The sequence below is a fragment of the Dendrobates tinctorius genome, unplaced genomic scaffold (assembly GCF_039654945.1).
Source record: "Dendrobates tinctorius isolate UK_male_01 unplaced genomic scaffold, ASM3965494v1 ptg000203l, whole genome shotgun sequence".
In the NCBI taxonomy this organism is placed as follows: domain Eukaryota; kingdom Metazoa; phylum Chordata; class Amphibia; order Anura; family Dendrobatidae; genus Dendrobates; species Dendrobates tinctorius.
This window is the reverse complement of record NW_027361870.1, coordinates 26,779,137-26,801,247: the sequence shown is the minus strand read 5'-3', so window position 1 is coordinate 26,801,247 and position 22,111 is coordinate 26,779,137. Positions and strand designations below refer to the sequence as shown.

Here is a 22,111-nt window from a genome sequence, read left to right as displayed (position 1 = left end):
TCCTATATTCTGATTGACAGTTTTGTTCTTTTCTGCTTTTAATAAAAGGTAAATTGCTGCAAGTTAATACAGGTGCCAAAGAACAATTATTTTTTGAAGCTCCAAGGGGAAAAAGATATGTCATTAAATCTGCAGAGGTAACAACTGACCCCATTTTAATGAATATTATTATTATTATAGGAGTAGTAATTGTAGTAGTAGCAATTAGTAGTGCAATGTCATTTCTCCAGAACCTTGATGCAACTTTTTTTTTTTAATAAAACCTATAATTTCTCCATGAGTAGAGTTTTTTTTGTCTTGTAAGTGGGACTTCTAACGTGTTACTCGTGATGTACGTTGTCACAGATGGAGCGGATAGAATGGCACTCCTGGACCTGCGTCCTTGGACCCACATGTGAAGGCATCTGGCCTGCTCACAGTGACGTGACTGACGTAAATGCTGCCTCTCTTACCAAAGATAGAAAATCTTTAGCTACAGGAGATGATTTTGGATTTGTGAAACTCTTTTCTTATCCTGTGAAGGTAAGTCTACAGAAATAAGCAAAGTCAGTGGTCTAGTTTAAGAATTTGATTGTGCTTATCAGCGCTGGGTGAATAATTTCTATCGCCATTAGGGCTCCCTGACACTAGCGTATAAGGCCACGTTCACACGTTCAGTATTTGGTCAGTATTTTACCTCAGTATTTGTAAGCCAAAACCAGAAGGGGGTGATAAATCCAGAAGTGGTGATGTGTTTCTATTATAATTTTCCTCTGATTGATCCACTCCTGTTGTTGGCAAATACTGAGGTAAAATACTGACCAAATACTGAACGTGTGCACGTGGCCTTAGGCTGTGTTCCTACGATAAGCTTTTGGTAAGTTTTTGATCCTATTAAGTAAAATATGTTACTTGGAACTTGGATTTTTTCGAAAATATGCAGAGTAAAAACTCACCAAAAATTCATTGTGGGAACATAGCCTAAGGCCACGGTCACACGTTGAGCATTTGGTGAGTCTTTTTTACCTCAGTATTTGTAAGCCAAAACCAATAGTGGGTGAAAAATCCAGAAGTGGTGAGTCTGGTGACGTGTTTTTAATATACTTTTCCTCTGATTGTTCCACTCTTGGTTTTGGCAAATAGTGAGGTAAAAAACTCACCAAATACACAATGTATGCACGTGGCCTAACACGGCCGAGTGCCATCTGATGTTTTATTGGATAGCCCTCGGCCTAATGCTATACTATGCAGATCTGCAGTTTTTTTTCTCATGCCGATTCGGCATGCTGTGAGTGCTTCCAAATCGGACCACGCACACTCATACAAGCCTGTGGGTAAAATATTGGACAGCACTTGGATGACATCCCAGTGCAGTCTGATATACACACCCAGAGACCATGGAAAAGATGGAGAATTAAGTTCTCCATCTTCTCCGCACCTGTGCTGTGATTCTCTCATGCAAGAGAATCAGATCCCAGTAGCATGACACTCAGCTCAAATTCTGACATAGTTTGATCTAAGTGTCATTAGCATAGTAATCGGCCCAATTCTGTCGCATGAGAAAATCAACATCCGTGTGATTGAGACCTTAGACTGGGACTACAAGGTGACATGTTGTGTGACATCAACTCACAGATAAATCGCGCAACCAAAAACATCTGTGCCACCTATCTGTGACTTGCCTTTTCAATACTATTTTATGGTTGTGCGAGGGCTGTAAAACAGTGGCAAAATCCCAGATAAGTTGGACGCAAGTTGCATGCACCTGTACAGTAGTAGCCTTAGGCTATGTTCTCACAATGAGTATTTGGTGAGTTTTTGATGTTGCAAATTTTGCTCCTCTCTCAGTAATGGGAAAGTGACTGCACTGAATACAGATTTTACCTCAGAATCGAGAATTTTTATAATGACTGATTAATTTTGGCAGAGAAAGAAGTTGAATCCTCTGATAAGATATATTACACAGTTTCTTATTGTCACGTGCACTATTGATTTATGAAATAAAAATGAAAACTATGGTTATTCTTTAAGCTTAGTCAGGATTTGTACAAGTATAAATAGTCTACCCCCTTTTATGACCGCTGTGTTGATCCTGCAACTTTCCTGCTTTAATAACATTTTTACAAACTAAACTTTTTTTTTTTTTTATATCTCCTCTGTTATTCTAAGCTGGTTTTGCATGTAATTATTACCGTGCAATGTCAGGTGGCTTTCTGGGGCTTTTCTGATTGTAGTTTACTGTTCCTCTGAGTATATTTCTTCTAAGTATAGTGTTCTCACAGCTGAAGAGATGAGGCGATTTGGGGGAGCGTTTTTAGCAAATTTTTCATATATATTGGTATAAGTTCTCTATTACTATGATGTCTTTGTGCAGAATAATATGATAAAGATATATAAAAAAGTTAACTTTTTTTGATCTGCTCTGTTTGGTCAATTAATAACAACATTTTTTTGTCTCCTATTATAGGGTCGTGATGCCAAATTCAAAAAATATGTCGGCCATAGCGCTCATGTGACCAATGTCCGGTGGTTATACGATGATTCCACACTGCTGACAGTAGGTGGGGCAGATACCGCGCTGATGATCTGGACACGAGAGGCATTTGGCAACTTAGAGAGTAAACCTGTGGACAGCGAAGAGTCAGATACTGATGCCGAGGAAGATGGAGGTGGGGAAGTATATCGGATATGCTGATTTAAAAGAGATGTCTAGTTTCAATAGCTAATTTTAAAGCGCCACGCCAGCGTTTTTTATTATTCCAGTTCTGGAGTGGTGCCACAAATCCAAGATCCCTATTATACTCACAAGCTGCCATATTCAGCTGTACCTGACACTGCTTCGGTCTCTCATTGCCATGTTGTGACCACAACTTCTGTCTGACCAGAAGTCAGAGGTAATGGTCACAAGCTCTCAGCGTAAGTCTATGAGATAATCGGTCAGGCCGCATTCTGGCTCTCATAGATAGACTTACATTGAGTAGTGACTTCCGGATCAGCCGGCATACGGTGAAGAGATCCAGCAGGTCACAAACTGCAGAAGATGAACGCAGCAGCGCTGATAACAGATAAAGATGGCAACTGGTAAGTATATTATTAGATGCAGGGAACTTAGTAGCACCACTCCAGCGGTGAAATAGAGAAAAATACTGGAGTGGTGTGTTAAGTAATCCTGTTTAGGACTTCTGTGTTAATAGTGGAGGTCCCTCATTTTGGACTTTCAGCTACAAAAAGCATCTCCCTCCCCGAAGGATCAGTCATATCCTTGCATTTCTCAACTATCATATTTATCTCTATAGACAATGGACCCAGATTCAATAGTCAGACGCTCCTGATTCAATAAGAGGTGCATGCTTCGTAATGAATCAGGAGTGTCTGACGAGTGGATATTGTGGTGTCATGTGCCCACGCCGAATTTTGGTAAAGCTGAGAGAAACTGGCATAAAAGCACCAAAAGATACAAAAATGTTCAACTTTTCAAAGTAATTTACCCCTGAATCCTGATGAAATTGCTTTGATGAATCAGAACCAATGTGCAATACTTTGGGGCTGATTCACCAAAACAGACATATTGCATGCTTAGCACACGCCAGTTTATGAATTTGGTACATTTTTTGAGGGCTGTGCGTCTCTGAGATCCGCACTAGAAATGCTACTCCAATCATTGTCTAGAGTAACATTTCTGGTGTACAAAAAAACAGTATTTTTAATTAATTTGGTGGGCAGGCATAGCTGCGCCTTGGTTCCTCCCCAACTTCAGCAATTTTGATGGAGCTAATTCAAATTTGAGTGAAAACACCAAAAGTCGCAACATTTTGGTCGATCCCCCAATAGTTGCGACTTTTCAGAGTTTTTTCTCCAATTTTGATAAATCATCCCATAATTCCTCCTGTGTTGATGCTGCACTGATATTGAACTCTTGCAAGTCGGGTTTCCTCACTGATTAATAATCTTTTTTCAGACGACTTTCAGAACAAAGCTGTGCTGTCCATAAAACCCTTTTAATACACTATTGTTGCTTACCACACTTTATTTTTTTATTACTGTTCAGTTGAATATCAATTCATTTTACCTAGGTTACGACAGTGATGTTGCCAGAGAGAAATCCATTGATTACACCACTAAAATCTATGCTGTGAGCATACGAGACATGGAAGGAACAAAACCACATCAGCAGATAAAGGAAGCTTCTGTGGAGGAAAGGTACATTCAAGTGCAGACACCAGGTGTGGGGGAGCTCTGTTTCACATCAGTATAGCTCACACATAAAGGCTTTGTACCAAGTTTTAAAGGTGATGAGGGTCTGATGACTAGGACCTCCGCCTATCCCGAGAACAGAGTCCCATGTGAATGGCACTTTGCAGTCCCAAAGGAAGTAAATGGAGTGAAGATGTGCATGCTTGTCCTCTTCTCTTCAAAAAGAGCTCTGAAGATTTATGTTCTTGGAGTTAATGATGGTCCCAGTGGTCAGACCCTGAGTGGTCTGCAAAGTATAACTGGAGGTAATTTTGAAACTTGGTGCAACCTCTTTTTAGTCATTTTGATATTTCAAATAGCTGCATTTGCTCTAAAGTCTGCCTTTATTTTTGATATACACCTATGCCAGCGGTTATCATGACCATTACACTTTGATTTTCATTTCCAGTTCATGTTGTCATACCAGTCAGAGCAATTAAAATCTACCACCTACTCAGTCTAATTTTCAGTGTGGCATGTGGCCATCATGCCATCATTGTGTATGGAGACGATGAACCATGCCTTGCAAAATAATTGGAGTTCTGCAGCACCCAACTAACTTTTTCAGAGCCATAATCATCATCAGCAGATCTGACAACAACATATCATCATGACGTCATCAGGGAATAGTCTCATGCCCAATGACTCCAATAATTATCAATGTATCAGAGGCGTTGATCACGTCTCTCAGTTACAACAGTGAACAGATCACCATCGTTTTGATGGCACACATGAATCATTTCATGCCAGCTTCATATCGATTGGGAAGCAGATGTCTTACGTAAAAAATGCAAATACCTTACCATAGTGGTTAATATCAACCTTGCCATACTTAGCGCCATCCTTGGCTTCTATAGCACCAGTTTTTGGCCAGTCTAAATTAGTGGAAAGTATTTTTGCCCATAAAGTTCTCCAAGGATATGTTTCACTTTACATTTGTGCCATATGCCTGGAAAACCATAAAGACAATTACCGAGTAACTGGCGCTGAGGGATCACTGTCCCTTTATCGTTTCATCCTGCATTAAGCTAAAATATTTTTAGTCCAAATTTCATCTTTTTTTTGTTAATGAAATGAATGAAAAAGAACAGAAGAAAAGTTGTGTACTCCTTTCTTCTGTCTCCCTCTATATCTTGTCTTCTTTTCTCTTTTTCTGTCTTCTTCCCCTCTATTTTTCTGTCCTTTCTATGGGCATTAGGTTCAGATACCAATGTAACCTGCCAAAATCAGGTGATAATTTTGGTGTTTGCGAGTATTTTGACCCCTGCTCATCTCTAATCTCTATGCTCATGCAATTTCTGAGAAGGTAAGTATCCTGCATGGATTCACTCTTGTGAATCATGTGCCTCCTTGCACGTGGCATCCAACAAGATGCAGAGCTTTGAATTCTAGAATGCAATATGACTGCGAGATGTTGCATTTCACCAATACATGCATATCCACCACCCCCTGAGCTAACCACCAACTCTTCCTTTTTTCATGTTGTTTTACCTGTGGCTTTCCTTATGCAACATACGGGAATCTGTGCATTTGGTCATTATAGTGTATTTAATAAGACATCTTCAGCATAATTCATTGACTGTTAGACTGGTAAAGACTGATATGTAAAATATGCTTTGCATTCTTTCAGATCTTAGGCTGGTTTCACACTTGCGTTTTTTTTGCGCTGCTTTTTAGCGCAAAAAAAAGCATGCGTTTTTCCCCTATACTTTAACATGGGTGCGCATATGCGCGCATACATATGCGCACGTCCGCGTTTGTATGTTCATGACTTTTTTTTGCAGTGTGCGCTCAGGCGCACAAAATGCATCCTGTTGCATTTTTTGTGCGTCCGACTTGCCCCAAAAAAATGCATGCGCACGCAATGCGTTTTTTTACAGCAAAGCACCCATTAAAGTCTATGGGTGCGCATCCGTGCGCATTGTAATGCGCACGTATGCGCAAAAAAAGCATGCGTTTTTAAAAAAAAAAAATGCACCAAAACCCGCAAAAAACGCACACAAACGCATGATGAGTTTTTTTCATGCGTTTGTGTGTGCAAAAAACGCGCAGCAAAAAAACGCAAGTGTGAAAGTAGCCATACTTGGATTGTTGTATTATTGGTTAATAGAAGGGTTCTTTAGCTTAAAGAGACTGGTGATTAGTACTCACATGGCCAAAGATTACTGTATACCGCATCGCAGCATAATGCAGCTGAATGGGCTTGCTTTGCAACCTGCAAGGTACTTCGACCACGTCATAAAGAATTCAACAAGGTTACGACTTTTTGCGAGTTGCAATACCTTGTGGGTCACAATGTGACCCCAGCACTAGGCCTCATTAAACTTGTCCTTGTTGCACATAAGTTGTAGTCTACAGGGAATTTCACATGTCAGGTTTTTTTACAATATCACGGATGACAGGGGCCAATACAAGTCTATGGGTTCATGAAAAACACTTACAGCACACGGATGACATCAGTGTAGTCTGTATGTAAAATTGCAAAGTATAAGAGAATGTTTGTCATTTACTTATTTACTTATCCATCTGTGAAAAACACTGACATACTGACCGTACACTGATGGTAAAATGGACATACTGACCGTACACTGATGGTAAAATGGGACACACAGACCGTACACTGATGGTAAAATGGGACACACAGACTGTACACTGATGGTAAAATGGACACACAGACCGTACACTGATGGTAAAATGGGACACACAGACCGTACACTGATGGTAAAATGGGACACACAGACTGTACACTGATGGTAAAATGGGACACACAGACTGTACACTGATGGTAAAATGGGACACACAGACCGTACACTGATGGTAAAATGGGACACACAGACTGTACACTGATGGTAAAATGGGACACACAGACCGTACACTGATGGTAAAATGGGACACACAGACCGTACACTGATGGTAAAATGGGACACACAGACTGTACACTGATGGTAAAATGGACACACAGACCGTACACTGATGGTGAAATGGACATACTGACCGTACACTGATGGTAAAATGGACACACAGACCGTACACTGATGGTAAAATGGGACGCACAGACCGTACACTGATAGCAAAAATGGGACACACAGACCGTACACTGATGGTAAAATGGGACACACAGACCGTCGTACACTGATGGTAAAATGGGACACACAGACCGTACACTGATGGTAAAATGGGACACACAGACCGTACACTGATGGTAAAAACGGACACACAGGCCGTACACTGATAGTAAAATGGGACACACAGACCGTACACTGATGGTAAAATGGACACACAGACTGTACACTGATGGTAAAATGGACACACAGATGATACACTGATGGTAAAATGGGACACACAGACCGTACACTGATGGTAAAATGGGACACACAGACCGTACACTGATGGTAAAAACGGACACACAGACCGTACACTGATAGTAAAATGGGACACACAGACCGTCCACTGATGGTAAAATGGACACACAGACTGTACACTGATGGTAAAATGGACACACAGACCATACACTGATGGTAAAATGGACACACAGACTGTACACTGATGGTAAAAACTGACACTGGACCATACACTAATGACACACTGATCCAAAAAACTGATGACACCTGTACCGTTTTTTTACATACATGTTTAAACATGGACATGTGAGTGAGGCCTTATGCTGTGATGTAGCAGCAACATACAGTGATCTTAGGAGGCGCCACCTATATTGCAGCCACAATCTTGGTGTAGTCCCAGTCTAATCGGTAGAGCAATCATAGAGCTCTGTATAGGGGAGGAGTGCAGAAAGGTAGATCTCCGCTCTGCTTATATATGCCGCAGGGTAGAACATGTAGTGCAATGTATATAGAGATTTGTATGTCTATAGACAGATTTTTCCCAGTATATAAATATATATATATTTAGAGAGAGACCCCAAATGTAATAGTTTTGCAGCCCCCACAAGTAGGGGATCTACTCTTGTGGGAGCACTCTGACTAAAGCTGGATTATCAGCAGAGCTCCCTTCACTAATTATTGGTATTATTAATCTATGGATCCCCTTAAAGGGAATCTGTCACCCCTTTTTTGAGATATCATATAATGAAGTCATTCAATTGTGTGTCACATAAGGATTCTCTTAGTACTTTTGCTTCCCCCTGACCCCGCACCTTTCATGCATAAATACCTTGTTTATATCGGTTCAGATGTATGTAAACTGCCGCTGTCTGGTCCGCTGGGCGGGGCTTATTCACCTGCTCCCCCCCCTCCCTGTCTTGCTCTACGCATTTCTTCTTGTGTAGAGCAAGACAGGGGGGGGGGGAGCAGGTGAATAAGCCCCGCCCAGCGGACCAGACAGCGGCAGTTTACATACATCTGAACCGATATAAACAAGGTATTTATGCATGAAAGGTGCGGGGTCAGGGGGAAGCAAAAGTACTAAGAGAATCCTTATGTGACACACAATTGAATGATATCATTATATGATTTCTCAAAAAAGGGGTGACAGATTCCCTTTAAATATTTTCTCAATACAGAATGCATAATGACCCTCTAAGCACATTGTTTAGTGCAGTTTATTTTCTGATTTTCTAGGTAGCATTTTATTTCATGTATTTACAGATATTGCATATTATATTACAACATTGTATTTGTGAGGTTTATGATGTATGTATGTTTTTCTGTAATACAGTGGTCTCCAACCAGCATCTTTTCAGCTGTTACAGAACTGTAACTCCCAGCATGCTCCGGTAGCCATAGACTAGTAGTGGATGCTGGAAGTTGGAGTTTGACTACAGCTGGAGAGCCTCTAGTTGTAGACCACAGGTGTAATGCTGTACATAAGAGAATTAACAAAGAAAACTAAAGGCTGTGTCCACTTGAGAAAAATATCTAAAACTTACTTGATTTACTTGTATTATCAAAGGAGTTCTGATTTCCAGATATCAGAGTCATCTTCGGCTCCTGGCACATTCACTTCCGGCTTGACATGCTGCCACTAGAAATGCTCCTATGTGTTGGTATGTTATAATGAGGGCTATTTGACTGGATCTTGTCAAGAACTAGGCCAGCCCCCATCATCTATACATTGCCCTAGTCGGAGAAGAGGTTTGCTTTACTTACTGAAATGAGCCAGTCATCTAGCCCCCATCCCTCCCACACAGCCCTGATGATGTGCCAACACAGGAAAAACAACCTGCTGTGTCCAACACAAGGTGGAAGTAGATCTGGGTTGATGGTGACTTCTGGAGATCAAGTGTAAAACCGTTTACGTTGATCTCATAAAACAAGAGAATTCTTATTTGTAGAAGTGTTAAGTTTGTCCCAAGAAACACACAAGAGATCTCTGAAATATTAATAATTGCCTATGCCAAATAATTTAGATTTGGAGTAACGTAAAACGTAATTTTCATGTTAATATTGAGTTCATAAATGCATAGTACACATGAAAATGAGAAACTTTATAATATATTTTATCAGAGAAATCTGCTTCTTTCCTTGACGGGACTGATCATTAATATTCTAAATGTTCAATTCTTGGTAAAAATCAGAATTCAGTGAAGACAGATTTTAACATTACTGAGATAGGAGATGACAGATACTACTGATGAGATTCTATGTAGACCACAGGGGGAGCTCTGCTACTAGCTTCTCCCTCCCCCTCCTCCTCGCTCCTCCCCTCTACATAGAATCTCATCAGCACCAACTGTCATCTTCTATCTCAGTAATGGTAAAGTGTCTGCACTGAATACAGATTTTATCATATTTCCTATCAGATTTTATCAGAGAATTGAGAGTTTTAAGAATGACAGATCAGTTTTGGCAAAGAAGGAATATTGCTCCTATAAAATATATCACAGACTTGCTTATTTTCCTGTGTACAGTTGATTAATTAAATACAAATTAAAGCAACAGTTATTCTTTAGAGGGTTTTCTGTCAATGAAACCTGTTAGTTCAGCTGTCAACCACTGACAGCGGGATTTAACACACACCAGCAGGAAGCGCGTCATTAATCCTGCCCATTGGCGCCTCTTTCATATGATCGCCAGGCGCCGATCGGTTGTCATAACAGTCAGAGGTCTACATTGTGATATCCTTGTGAATGCAGAACTGTTGTTGGTGTTCATAGGAGATTGTGATTTCTGTTATATAGTAGAGGCGATCAGGCGATCGCAGCTTCAAGTCTCCTAAGGGACTACTAAATTCAGTGAAAAGTTTAAAAAAAAAAAAGCTTTTTAAAATAGGAAAATAAAAAAGCACAAAAGTTCAAATCACCCACCTTTTGCCCCATTGAAAATGGAACGATTAGAAAATATATAGATATATTTGGTATCGCTGCATTCAGAAATATCCAATCTATGAAAATATAAAAACCATGCGATCAGTAACCGACGTAACGAGAAAATGAGTCAAAACCCCAAAATTACCTTTTTTGTCCCCCACAACATTGCAATAGAATGAAATAATTGGCCTCAAAACATCGTATCTACCCCAAAAATATATGAATAAAAACGTCTGTTCAGCTCGCAAAAAATAAACCCTCACCTAGCACGAGTCTTGAAAAATGTCGACATAAGCAGAAAAAAATTTTTCTTACAAATTTAAGATTTTTTTTCACCACTGAAATAAAAAACAACTATACATGTTTAGTATCTGCGTACTCATATTGTCCCGGAGAATCATGTTGTCAGGTCAGTTTTACCTAAAATCAATGGTGTCGTTCAAAGCAACTCGTCCCGCAAAGACAAGTCCTCATACAGCTATATTGACGGAAAAATAAAAAGTTATGGCTCTTGGAAGAAGAGGAGTAAAAAATGAAAGCGCAAAAACGGAAAATCGCAAGGAAAGAAGGGGTTAAAGAGCCTTTGAGATAATTGTCCAATTACTTTTGGTCACTTTCAAAATAGGCAGCTACATATTAACGAGCTGCAATTCCTAAAGCCATCCTCCAATTTGGATGTGAATACTCTTAAAGTAAAGCTGAGAGTCTGCACTTTAAGCCCATATTGATTATATACTTGTATCTTGAATATCTACAAATGCCAAAACTTATGTCACTCACCAAATATTTCTGAACTGTACAGTGGGGAAAAAAAGTATTTAGTCAGTCAGCAATAGTGCAAGTTCCACCACTTAAAAAGATGAGAGGCGTCTGTAATTTACATCATAGGTAGACCTCAACTATGGGAGACAAACTGAGAAAAAAAAATCAAGAAAATCACATTGTCTGTTTTTTTTTCATTTTATTTGCATATTATGGTGGAAAATAAGTATTTGGTCAGAAACAAGCAATCAAGATTTCTGGCTCTCACAGACCTGTAACTTCTTCTTTAAGAGTCTCCTCTTTCCTCCACTCATTACCTGTAGTAATGGCACCTGTTTAAACTTGTTATCAGTATAAAAAGACACCTGTGCACACCCTCAAACAGTCTGACTCCAAACTCCACTATGGTGAAGACCAAAGAGCTGTCAAAGGACACCAGAAACAAAATTGTAGCCCTGCACCAGGCTGGGAAGACTGAATCTGCAATAGCCAACCAGCTTGGAGTGAAGAAATCAACTGTGGGAGCAATAATTAGAAAATGGAAGACATACAAGACCACTGATAATCTCCCTCGATCTGGTGCTCCATGCAAAATCCCACCCCGTGGGGTCAGAATGATCACAAGAACGGTGAGCAAAAATCCCAGAACCACGCGGGGGACCTAGTGAATGAACTGCAGAGAGCTGGGACCAATGTAACAAGGCCTACCATAAGTAACACACTATGCCACCATGGACTCAGATCCTGCAGTGCCAGACGTGTCCCACTGCTTAAGCCTGTACATGTCCGGGCCCGTCTGAAGTTTGCTAGAGAGCATTTGGATGATCCAGAGGAGTTTTGGGAGAATGTCCTATGGTCTGATGAAACCAAACTGGAACTGTTTGGTAGAAACACAACTTGTCGTGTTTGGAGGAAAAAGAATACTGAGTTGCATCCATCAAACACCATACCTACTGTAAAGCATGGTGGTGGAAACATCATGCTTTGGGGCTGTTTCTCTGCAAAGGGACCAGGACGACTGATCCGGGTACATGAAAGAATGAATGGGGCCATGTATCGTGAGATTTTGAGTGCAAACCTCCTTCCATCAGCAAGGGCATTGAAGATGAAACGTGGCTGGGTCTTTCAACATGACAATGATCCAAAGCACACCGCCAGGGCAACGAAGGAGTGGCTTCGTAAGAAGCATTTCAAGGTCCTGGAGTGGCCTAGCCAGTCTCCAGATCTCAACCCTATAGAAAACCTTTGGAGGGAGTTGAAAGTCCGTGTTGCCAAGCGAAAAGCCAAAAACATCACTGCTCTAGAGGAGATCTGCATAGAGGAATGGGCCAACATACCAACAACAGTGTATGGCAACCTTGTGAAGACTTACAGAAAACGTTTGACCTCTGTCATTGCCAACAAAGGATATATCACAAAGTATTGAGATGAAATTTTGTTTCTGACCAAATACTTATTTTCCACCATAATATGCAAATAAAATGAAAAAAAAACAGACAATGTGATTTTCTGGATTTTTTTTTCTCAGTTTGTCTCCCATAGTTGAGGTCTACCTATGATGTAAATTACAGACGCCTCTCATCTTTTTAAGTGGTGGAACTTGCACTATTGCTGACTGACTAAATACTTTTTTTCCCCACTGTATATACTGGATGTATAGGGATTTAGGTATAGAAGGCTAGGAAAGATTTCACTTTAATTCAAGTAAGCAAACTCTTGTGCTTAACACCAAAATCCAAACTACAACCAAAGTACCAGAAATAACTAGAGAACACCTTTTCTAATTGTATTTCACTTCTCCTATTTAATTCCATTTGTGGCTTTTGTAAAGCAGCGGATTTCGTGTCTGTGCTGCAATGAGTCATTGACACAAGAAAGTTCAACTTAAACACCTTTATTCTCCAACTTAAAGACAAATCCAAAATGTTCTTGTCCGTTTCGCAGCCAGAATGTGCGACTCAGTCCATTGACATGGACAACTGCACCACCGTATAATCCGTGGGTGCGGTAATGGCTTGCTCAAGTCTCTGGTCTTAGTGTTACACAGACCTGTCCTGTATAGAGCCTCCTGCTCTGTTACTTGCAAAACTTAATACTGACCCACCCAAACCTTAACTGAAAGTTTAAATGGGAATTGTGGCAATGGGCCACTCCCAAGATCCGGAGTGGAGGGAGTGATCCGTCCCACTACCATTCTTACTGATCTCTCCAAAAATAAAAGCCCATGTCAGGTTTTCTTAAATCTGACTGTCAAATAGCTTACTCAAGGCCACACTCTGCTTTGTTTTTGTATGTTTCTATGCACATTCTGGGGGACATGGACCGACCCTCGTATCTAATCCTGCTCACTGCCTCACACTTTTTAATGATCACGACGTTAGGTGTCAGATGATTAAAGCCTGGATATTACTTGTGGGCATGGATTGGAGCCTGGAAATAATCCAATATCTGCATGATAAAGTACTTTTCTTATCTTACAATATTCTTGCAATTCCAGTTTATAAACAGTGAAAAAATGCTATATTTCTATAGTGCAGAATTCCTGCTTAGATAGGACACACAAGTCCTATACATATTTTCTTATGAGGCAGCATACATTATCTATTTTGCTGCATGTATTTTATGAAAATGCTTTTGCAGAGGACCTGGTGACTCTCATCACATCTGTTATCTTCACTTGTATTAGCCAGAAAGTACAAATGCCAGAGCATCTTTTTTTTATAACTCCATTTTTCTACATTCCCTTCTATTTCTTCCTGATTTTTTTATGAATACAGTATCAACTGGGTGTTACCATTCTCTTTGTCAAAGACGCATGCCCGTGCACACTTTCTGGTACCTACAGGAGCTATTGTACAGTGTAGGCACACTCTCCCAGCACCTAACACCCAGTCGTTAATGTATAAATATATTTCTAGGAGGAATAACAGATGAATGCCACAATCAACAGTACACAAATAGAAAGCATTGATGTCTTCAGGAGAAACCAGCAATTACTAAAATAAATATGTCAGGAGATCTGGGCGTTCTTTTTTAAGGAAGTTTATCAGAACAAATGGATGTTCAAACCAAGTATCCTTGGCGTGACCAAAGAGATAGGTGCACACTCCCCACTACCTGTTTTCCATCCATCTATTCCCTTCTCTGACTCTCATAATGCCAGATCTATTACCCAAGAAACAAGATGTGGAGATAGATTAAAAACAAATAGGTGTGAAGGTGTTTTCAATTTTTTGGCCACACCAAGAGTGCACTGGGCGCCTGTGCTTGGTTTGAACAGTCATTTGTGCTTGCGCACTCCCTTTAAATTGATGTTTCAAAACCTGCTGGGTAATGTAGTGTAATGGGTAGTGTATGGTCATTATAGAGAAGAGATCTATGAGTCAGATAACCACTGGAAAGCCATTAAGTATGAGTGGCTTCTGCTTGTGGAGGACTCGGCTGCCTGGTTTCTGGAGATTACAAGAAATGTAGACGTGTGATAATGCACTGATCACGGGGACCTACATTTCTCAGTAGTTATCCTATTGAGGACCTGATAGTCAACATCTCCCCAGCCAAAGTTGCCAATACTTGACACACTGCAGCCATATGCTATGGTAGACCGAGGGTTGGTGTCCCTTTCAGAAAGGAGTCATGTTTATATAGAAATGTATAAAAATGGAGACTCACAGTCCCAATCAGTGGAGTTGAGTGATCATGTAGATAAGTGCATTACTTTTGAGATCTCCATGAATATGGACTGAAATATTTTTGATTTCTCATTACTATTATTATTTTCTTTATATGAAAAGTGAAATTGTACGCTCAGTATACGAAAACAACCAGTTCTTCAACATATGATGTAGTTGTGTGCCAAATAATAAATGCTGCATAGAAGAAGATAAGCATTGGTGCCGATATTATTAATAAGTGGTTAATCCTGATGCAATCAGTACATTTTGTGAACCCTGCGGATGTGTAATATTTCTGTAAATGAGTTGTGATTTCATCCTCTCGTGTCTGGCCGTTTTCTGTATGAATGTTAATGTGCGGCCTGATTGTTTTGTGCCGACGAGGAAGAAAACGGTTAATATTTGTATTGTGTTTTAATCTGCTTTCCTTTGGAGGCAGGGCATTGTCAAGTAAGTATCCCAACAGAAAATGTTATTTTACATACATAGAAATTAGAGCTGTGCTGACACGACCATACATCACACTGCAGTCTGATTGTCATATCTCTGTCATTAATCAACTGTGTATGGTCCGCCAACATCTCCAATAGTGGTAGCATCGGGAATGGAACCATACAGCCATAAAATGTATATTCATTGTATCATTATCGCTAGAACTGACTGTAATGATGTCCATAATAAAAGAAACATTGCGCACCAGCGTCTTGTTCTGAACGACTCTCTGACGTCATTTCTGCATTTATCCAACATTTATGTTGCACTTAACCGATTCAAGACTTTATATCAAATGGAAAGAAATTGTCCCAAATTGCTCTTGTGCCTGAGAAGAGGATCACACTTGCTGGTTAGACCCTTTGGGGAGTAAGGGATTCCTCTTCTCTCATAATTCAGCCTTCCTGAATTGTTTGTACTCAGACTCCTTGGCTTAAAGAGGTTGTCTTGTCACAGCAAATCATTAACCAATCTATACAGTAGGTCATCAGTATCGGATCAGTTGGGGTCTGACATGTAGAACTTCCACCGATCAGCTGTCCTTTGCTCTAGCAGCCATCGGATGTACTCACTTTGAACAGGACTGCAAAGCACATTTTGTTGAATGTGTAGTATCTGATATTGATGACATATCCGTCATTTGGTGTGACCAGACAGCCCCATTAAAGTACAATATTGGTGTATTACAGATCTATTTTGTACAGATTTGTAAGGCTGTTTTTCATGTGTTCATTTTAATTTCCATTTTTATGATCTATTTGGGACTAAATTGTTGAATTATAGGACCCATTCATTTTAATGGGTTTTTATGTTTGTTTGTTTTTAAATGCATCTGTTTGCATCCATTATATCTGCAATCTTTTAGAATGATCCAAAAAAGTGCAAAAAACGGATCCATTTAATTTTTTTAAATAATAAATTGTATGGGAACCAAATTATAATGGGTGGAGATTCATTTTCTCATCCGCTTATAGATCCTTTTTTTTATAGCAAAAACCAATCCGCTCAAAACAAAACGAAAATGGATGCAAATAGATTGAAAACCATAAAACAAAGTTTCCATTTTAAAATGGACCTGTTTAAAATGTGAGACTTTGGTTTCAGTTTGATATCAGTTTGCATCAATTTTTTTACTGGATTAATTACAAACGGATCCTAAATAGACATGTCAAAATTGCATTCTTCCAACAGGTCTACAAACGTGGTAGCAACGTAATGTGAACATACAACACCTGTATCTTTCTGTTGACTTTTGCTGTATCTCTGTATGCCTCCAATGCTATGATTTGGAGTTTATCTTTCCTAGGAGGGAAGAATAAAGGGAATAGATTGCTGTGGGCTCTTATCATGGCTCTGTGAAAAAAAAAAGTGTGACATATTCTTCCAACGCATGTGAGAATATAAAGATATTCTGCCCTTGAAGCGTCACTTCTAGGAAAGAATACAGTCCCTCATGGTGGCACTATATGGGGGCATGCAGAAGGGCTACCCATGCCTTTAGAAAGAAGCCATCCAACTGCTAATAATGGGAATTTTTCATAGAACAAGTAGTGATTATTTTAAACGAGCTGAACAAGTGCAAACCCCCCCAGAATATTTACATAGTAAGGTCACTGTGGCATAGTCTGATGTCTTCCTAAATATACATCCTATGGATCTTGTGCGTCTTGTAGTCTTTGAATGCAGTGATTAGATAAATAAAGCTGAGTTGTAAAGTCCCCCATACAGATTACACTAAATTCTGCTGTGAAATGACCAATATTGATGGATTCGGCTGACAGTCCAATGTGTGTGGGGTTCCCAACTCTCCCCCGACAGATAATGTTGGATGAGACAAGGATCTGGACTGTTGGGTTTTTCATAGCCGATTCTTTGTAAGAAACCAGATGAATTTTTCAGCTGCTCTCTCACAGAGAACATAGGCTCACTCAGCCAAACCGCTCTTTCCTGTGTATGAGGGAGTCTGGAGAGATGGGAGAATGTAAGGTGGAGTTCTGAGCCGTGTTTCATTGCTGGAAGCTCTGTCAGATGATCTGTTCATACGACTGATGTGTTTCTATTCAGATAAATGAACCTTCCAGTGTCAGAATTTGTGCTGGTCTCTGATTTAGCCAAGCTGTTTAGTTGACAGCTATTTCTCTAGACACCTGTACACATGTACACGAGAGGAATAATCCACTACCTGGCACCTGCATGCACACTACATAGCTGGCATGTCCACCGTAAATCAGTAGGTTGCCCCATAAACATCCACATCTATTGGAGAGTTGATAAAAAATTATTACTAGGTGTCTGATGTCCCCAAAACTGAGACTCCAATAAGCATTTGTAACCACTGAGACCCCTAGCAATCATAAGAACAAGGGTCCCAAAGTCCCTCCTCTCTGTAACTCGTATGGACCGGTAACAGAGCTCTGATCACACATACTCACTAGCAATTTGTTTACACAGGGTTTTTTGGGATCCTTGTGCTCATTATCATAATTAGAGATGAGCGACTTTGCCTTTTTTTAGGGCTGAGTCGGGTTTCATGAAACCTGACTTTCTCAAAAGTCAAGTCTAACGAAATCGGCCGAATATCGTGAAAAGTCGAAGGTCCGACTGAAACACGAAACCCAATGCAAGTCAGTGGGGAAGCAAAGTCGGCAGGGAGAGGAGGACAGTAAACACACCTACATGCCGGACCGCTTTTCTTTCTCTCTCTCTCTCCGCTGCACATGTCATCTCGTTGCCCACAGTGTACGTCCTTGCTCAGTGGCTGAAAATAGTCACATGCAAGCATTCTGGGAAATCCAACTTTGGCGCTCGTTTTGCCGACCGCATGGCCGACTTCACGCTGTGGTCGGGTTTCGGTCGGCGAAACCCGACATTGCCATAAGTCGGCGACTTATGAATCTGGCCGACCTGTTTCACTCAACTCTAGTCATAATGGGTTATAGTAGTCGGATTCGCCTTCTGCTCATTGATCATCCATTTATCACCTTTCATGTAGAAATATCTTCTGTGAATGGCCAGCTTTTTATTTTAGACCTTTCTTCAAAAGTCCATCTAGATCTGTGTACATAAAATGTCCATTAAGTGACATCATTTTTCATTATACAATTTAGCTTTTTTTTACAGTGGACATTTCATTTATAGAAATATACTTTATTATTCCTAGTTTATATGATAGTTACAGTATATCTATGAAAAAGGAAAATCACATTGAAGATATGATCGAGTGATCTTTTACCCTAATATTAACTTCTAGTGGTACAGTTTTCACTTTAAAACCAAGTTCTAGAACTGTGATAGATTGCCTGGTGCCAATCGTGCACAATAGTTGAGATGCCACTTGTAACTAACAAAACACTAATTGGGCAACACTGATATAAAATAGGGAATATTGGTGTGAAGAATAGCATAACTGAGATACAGACAAAAGGGCATGTTCTCCAGCACCAAAGGAAAGTACAGTAGTTAAAATGGCCCTTTAATCATATAAGATAAAAAAAATTGGGAAAATGTGCACATATTAAAAAGAAATCCCAATATGCTTACACGTTTCAGGTCGAATAACCCTTAGTAGCTATGAGCTATCAGCTACAGTATAATTAATGGTTATTCTACATGAAACGTGTAAGAATTATGGGTTTTCTTTTTTTTTTTTAATGTGTGCACATTCTCTCAGTTGTTTTTTTAATCGTATATGATTAGAGGTTAAGTTGTAACTACTTTCCTTTGTTGCTGAAGATCATCCCCTTTTGGACCATTAAGAGCTATTTAACCTGGAAGCCAGACCAGTGCGTACATCCACCACACCCGACCAGAGACGGTCTATCTAGGCGTTCTCCTGGGATATCATCTAGGTGTGCTGAGCTGAATTGAGACTTTTTCTATTTTGTTAGATATAGACTGCTGAGGATATACAGAGATTCTGTATCGTGTAATTATACACATAGATCTGTCATATAAGGAATAATATAACTATGTGTTTATCTGCAATGTAAGAGGATAGAAACTGATAAGTAAATTATGAGACTAATGCCCGCCTGTGCGCACTGAGCGACCTAATACAGATTGTTTGCTGATTCATGGTGTTATAGTGCCACAGAATCGGGTATTGTAAACCCACCTTTAATTTTGCAGTGTGATTAGTGGCCTTCTCATATAGATAATCTGGTATGCTTTTGGGAGGTGCTTCTTTATCTGATTTTCGTGCCTATTTTTATTTCCATTCTTTAATTAAATGTACTAAGGTCATCACAAATAATCTCGGCAGCCCCTAAGGGTTCATCAAAAATGCTCTGAAATCTACATAGGTCAAAAAATCTGCCAGTGGATAATGCTTTAAGGGCTGTACAGATTATCTGTGATGTTTGTACCTATATAAATATTAATTAAATAATTAAAACAGAAAATAAACAATAAAATCAGATAATTAAGATTATTTCTATATGTGCATGGGATTTAAAAACGTTCATTCATGACAACGATCCCTTTCCATATGCTTTAATAGGGCACCTGGATGTCTTAGGCCTCTTTGACACTTCAGTTTTTTACAATCAGTCACAATCCGCCAGGTTTTGAAAAAAACGGATCCACAATTTTCTTTTGAGGATCCGTTTATTCCCCCATTGACTTCCATTATTGGCGGATATTGACGGATTGCCGTCCATTGCATCCGTTTTTGTGAGGATCCGCCATAATGTTGCTGTCCGTTAACATCCTCAAAGATTTCCAAATGGAGCTTGCAACGTTTTTTTGGCCGGCGGATCCTCCAGACACTGATTTAACCTGAAATTTTGTCTGGGTGCTGGACAAAATAAAAAAATATCTCTCTCTCTCTCTCTCTCTCGCCAGCGGTTCCTTTAAATTTCCTCATTTTGCGGATCCGTCAAAAAACGGATCCTGTGGCATCCGTTCACATCAGTTAATAACGGATCCGCTTCTCCGCCTTTTTGGCGGATTGTAACTGACACAAAAAAATGAAGTGTGAAAGAGGCCTTAGAGGAGATAGCCATGCTCCGAACCCCCTCGAAGAGCCAATGCTGCTCTGTAAGATGGCTTTGACTCTTACAGACATGGCCCATCTGTGCATTACAAATTACATGATTTGAATGGACTCCATTAGTCCTAAACATTTCCAACCTGAACACAGAAAATGTCTGATAAGACGTCTGGCTTTGTCTTTGCGGGGGAACAGCCCTATCAATGGATAGCCCATAACAGAAACAATAAACCATCTATAGTACCAACTGTGGGGTTAAAATTGTGTCATACAAGAGTGTTTGGCAGTCATTATTAATAACAAATCTTCCATAACCCTCTATTATCTTTTTATTTTTTTTTTCTGTTTAAGGGATTTTATACTATCAAGTTTTTTATCCCCAAAAGTTCCTATACTACCTTTAAGACAAAAAACACAGATAGTTCTGTTTTCCAGCGCCCACTATCCTCCGGCCTCTGTTAACAAGTTGAAGCGTTGATGTCGCTACTACTATACAATGCATAGCACCGCTGCAGCCAATCACTGAGTTCAGCATCTCTGTTCATATAGATGGCTTGAGCCACTGAGCTTAGTCATTGGCTGCAGCAGGGATGTGTGCTGTAGTATTAAAACCCTGCTACACCACTAAACAGCACTGGACCTGGATTGGGTGAATTCTATCTGTGTCTGGTGTTTTAGAGGTATAGGAGCATTTGAAAACATAAAACTTGATAATGTAAAACAAATTTAAAATAAGAAATATTGATCTGACATAGTTGTGATTAATGCACAACAGGTCAGTACTTGTATGTGTAGGCTCACCAATTACTGCATCCCCATGATTGTTATTCATATTTTAATAGCAGCCTACTCATTGGGGCCTATATACTAAGTAAATATGAAAATTGAGTTTGTGACTTTTCGTTCATTAGTCGTTAAAAGGCTTAATGATTACTGAATTTCATAACCATGAGACTTTATACTGTGGTAAGAAAAAACTCAACAATAAATCACCTGCTAAAAAAATCATGCCCTTCAACAGGTCTTTAATTCATATTATTTTAATTATGCACCGTATACTGAGGAAACCACAAGATTCCTACCGGCTTCAGTGCTATTCCTCTGGAGAAGTATTGAAGCTTGTTGTAATCCGTGCTATACTTCCAAGATTGTGGTCTTCCAGTTTAGTTCTTGTTCTCTTACCAAAGATATACTTGATCCTTGGTAACTTTGTTCTACACATCTCTTCTGTAGGATCTACCTATCTGAGCTAGATTGAGCAGTACAGCATAGAAAAAATGCCTTGAAGTATGAAGCTCCTTGATCACTGTCACTGTTTTTGTTTTTATATACAATTTATAATGCCCTTAATACAGTGTGGAAAATAAGTATTTGATACACTGCCGATTTTCAAGTTTTCCCACCTACAAAGAATGGAGAGGTCTGTAATTCTTAAAAAAAAATCCAGAAAATCACATTGTATGATTTTTACATATAGTAATTAATTTGCATTTTATTGCATGAAATAAGTATTTGATACAATAGAAAAACTGAACTTAAAATTTGTTACAGAAACCTTTGTTTGCAATTACAGAAGTCAGACATTTCCTGGAGTTCTTGACCTAGTTGGCCCACACTGCAGCAGGGATTTTGGCCCACTCCTCCATACAGATGTTCTCCCAATCTTTCATTTTTCAGGGTTGTCGCTGAGCAACATTAAGTTTCACCTCCCTCCAA

The 22,111-nt window shown here is 39.7% G+C and overlaps 1 protein-coding gene across 5 annotated transcripts in view; it reads left to right on the top strand.

Moving 5' to 3' along the window:
• The window catches only part of EML6 (EMAP like 6), a 197,322-nt gene that overhangs the window by 134,005 nt on the left and 41,206 nt on the right, over positions 1-22,111 (top strand). For 2 of the 5 annotated variants that reach the window (XM_073553916.1, XM_073553914.1), the window contains exons 24-28: positions 49-137; positions 346-522; positions 2,447-2,648; positions 4,053-4,179; positions 15,349-15,363. In XM_073553916.1, the coding sequence (XP_073410017.1) occupies positions 49-137; positions 346-522; positions 2,447-2,648; positions 4,053-4,179; positions 15,349-15,363 (610 nt within the window). Of the gene's footprint in view, positions 1-48; positions 138-345; positions 523-2,446; positions 2,649-4,052; positions 4,180-5,410; positions 5,519-15,348; positions 15,364-22,111 lie in introns of all 5 variants that reach the window. The other 3 variants (XM_073553917.1, XM_073553915.1, XM_073553918.1) reach the window with 2 other exon arrangements.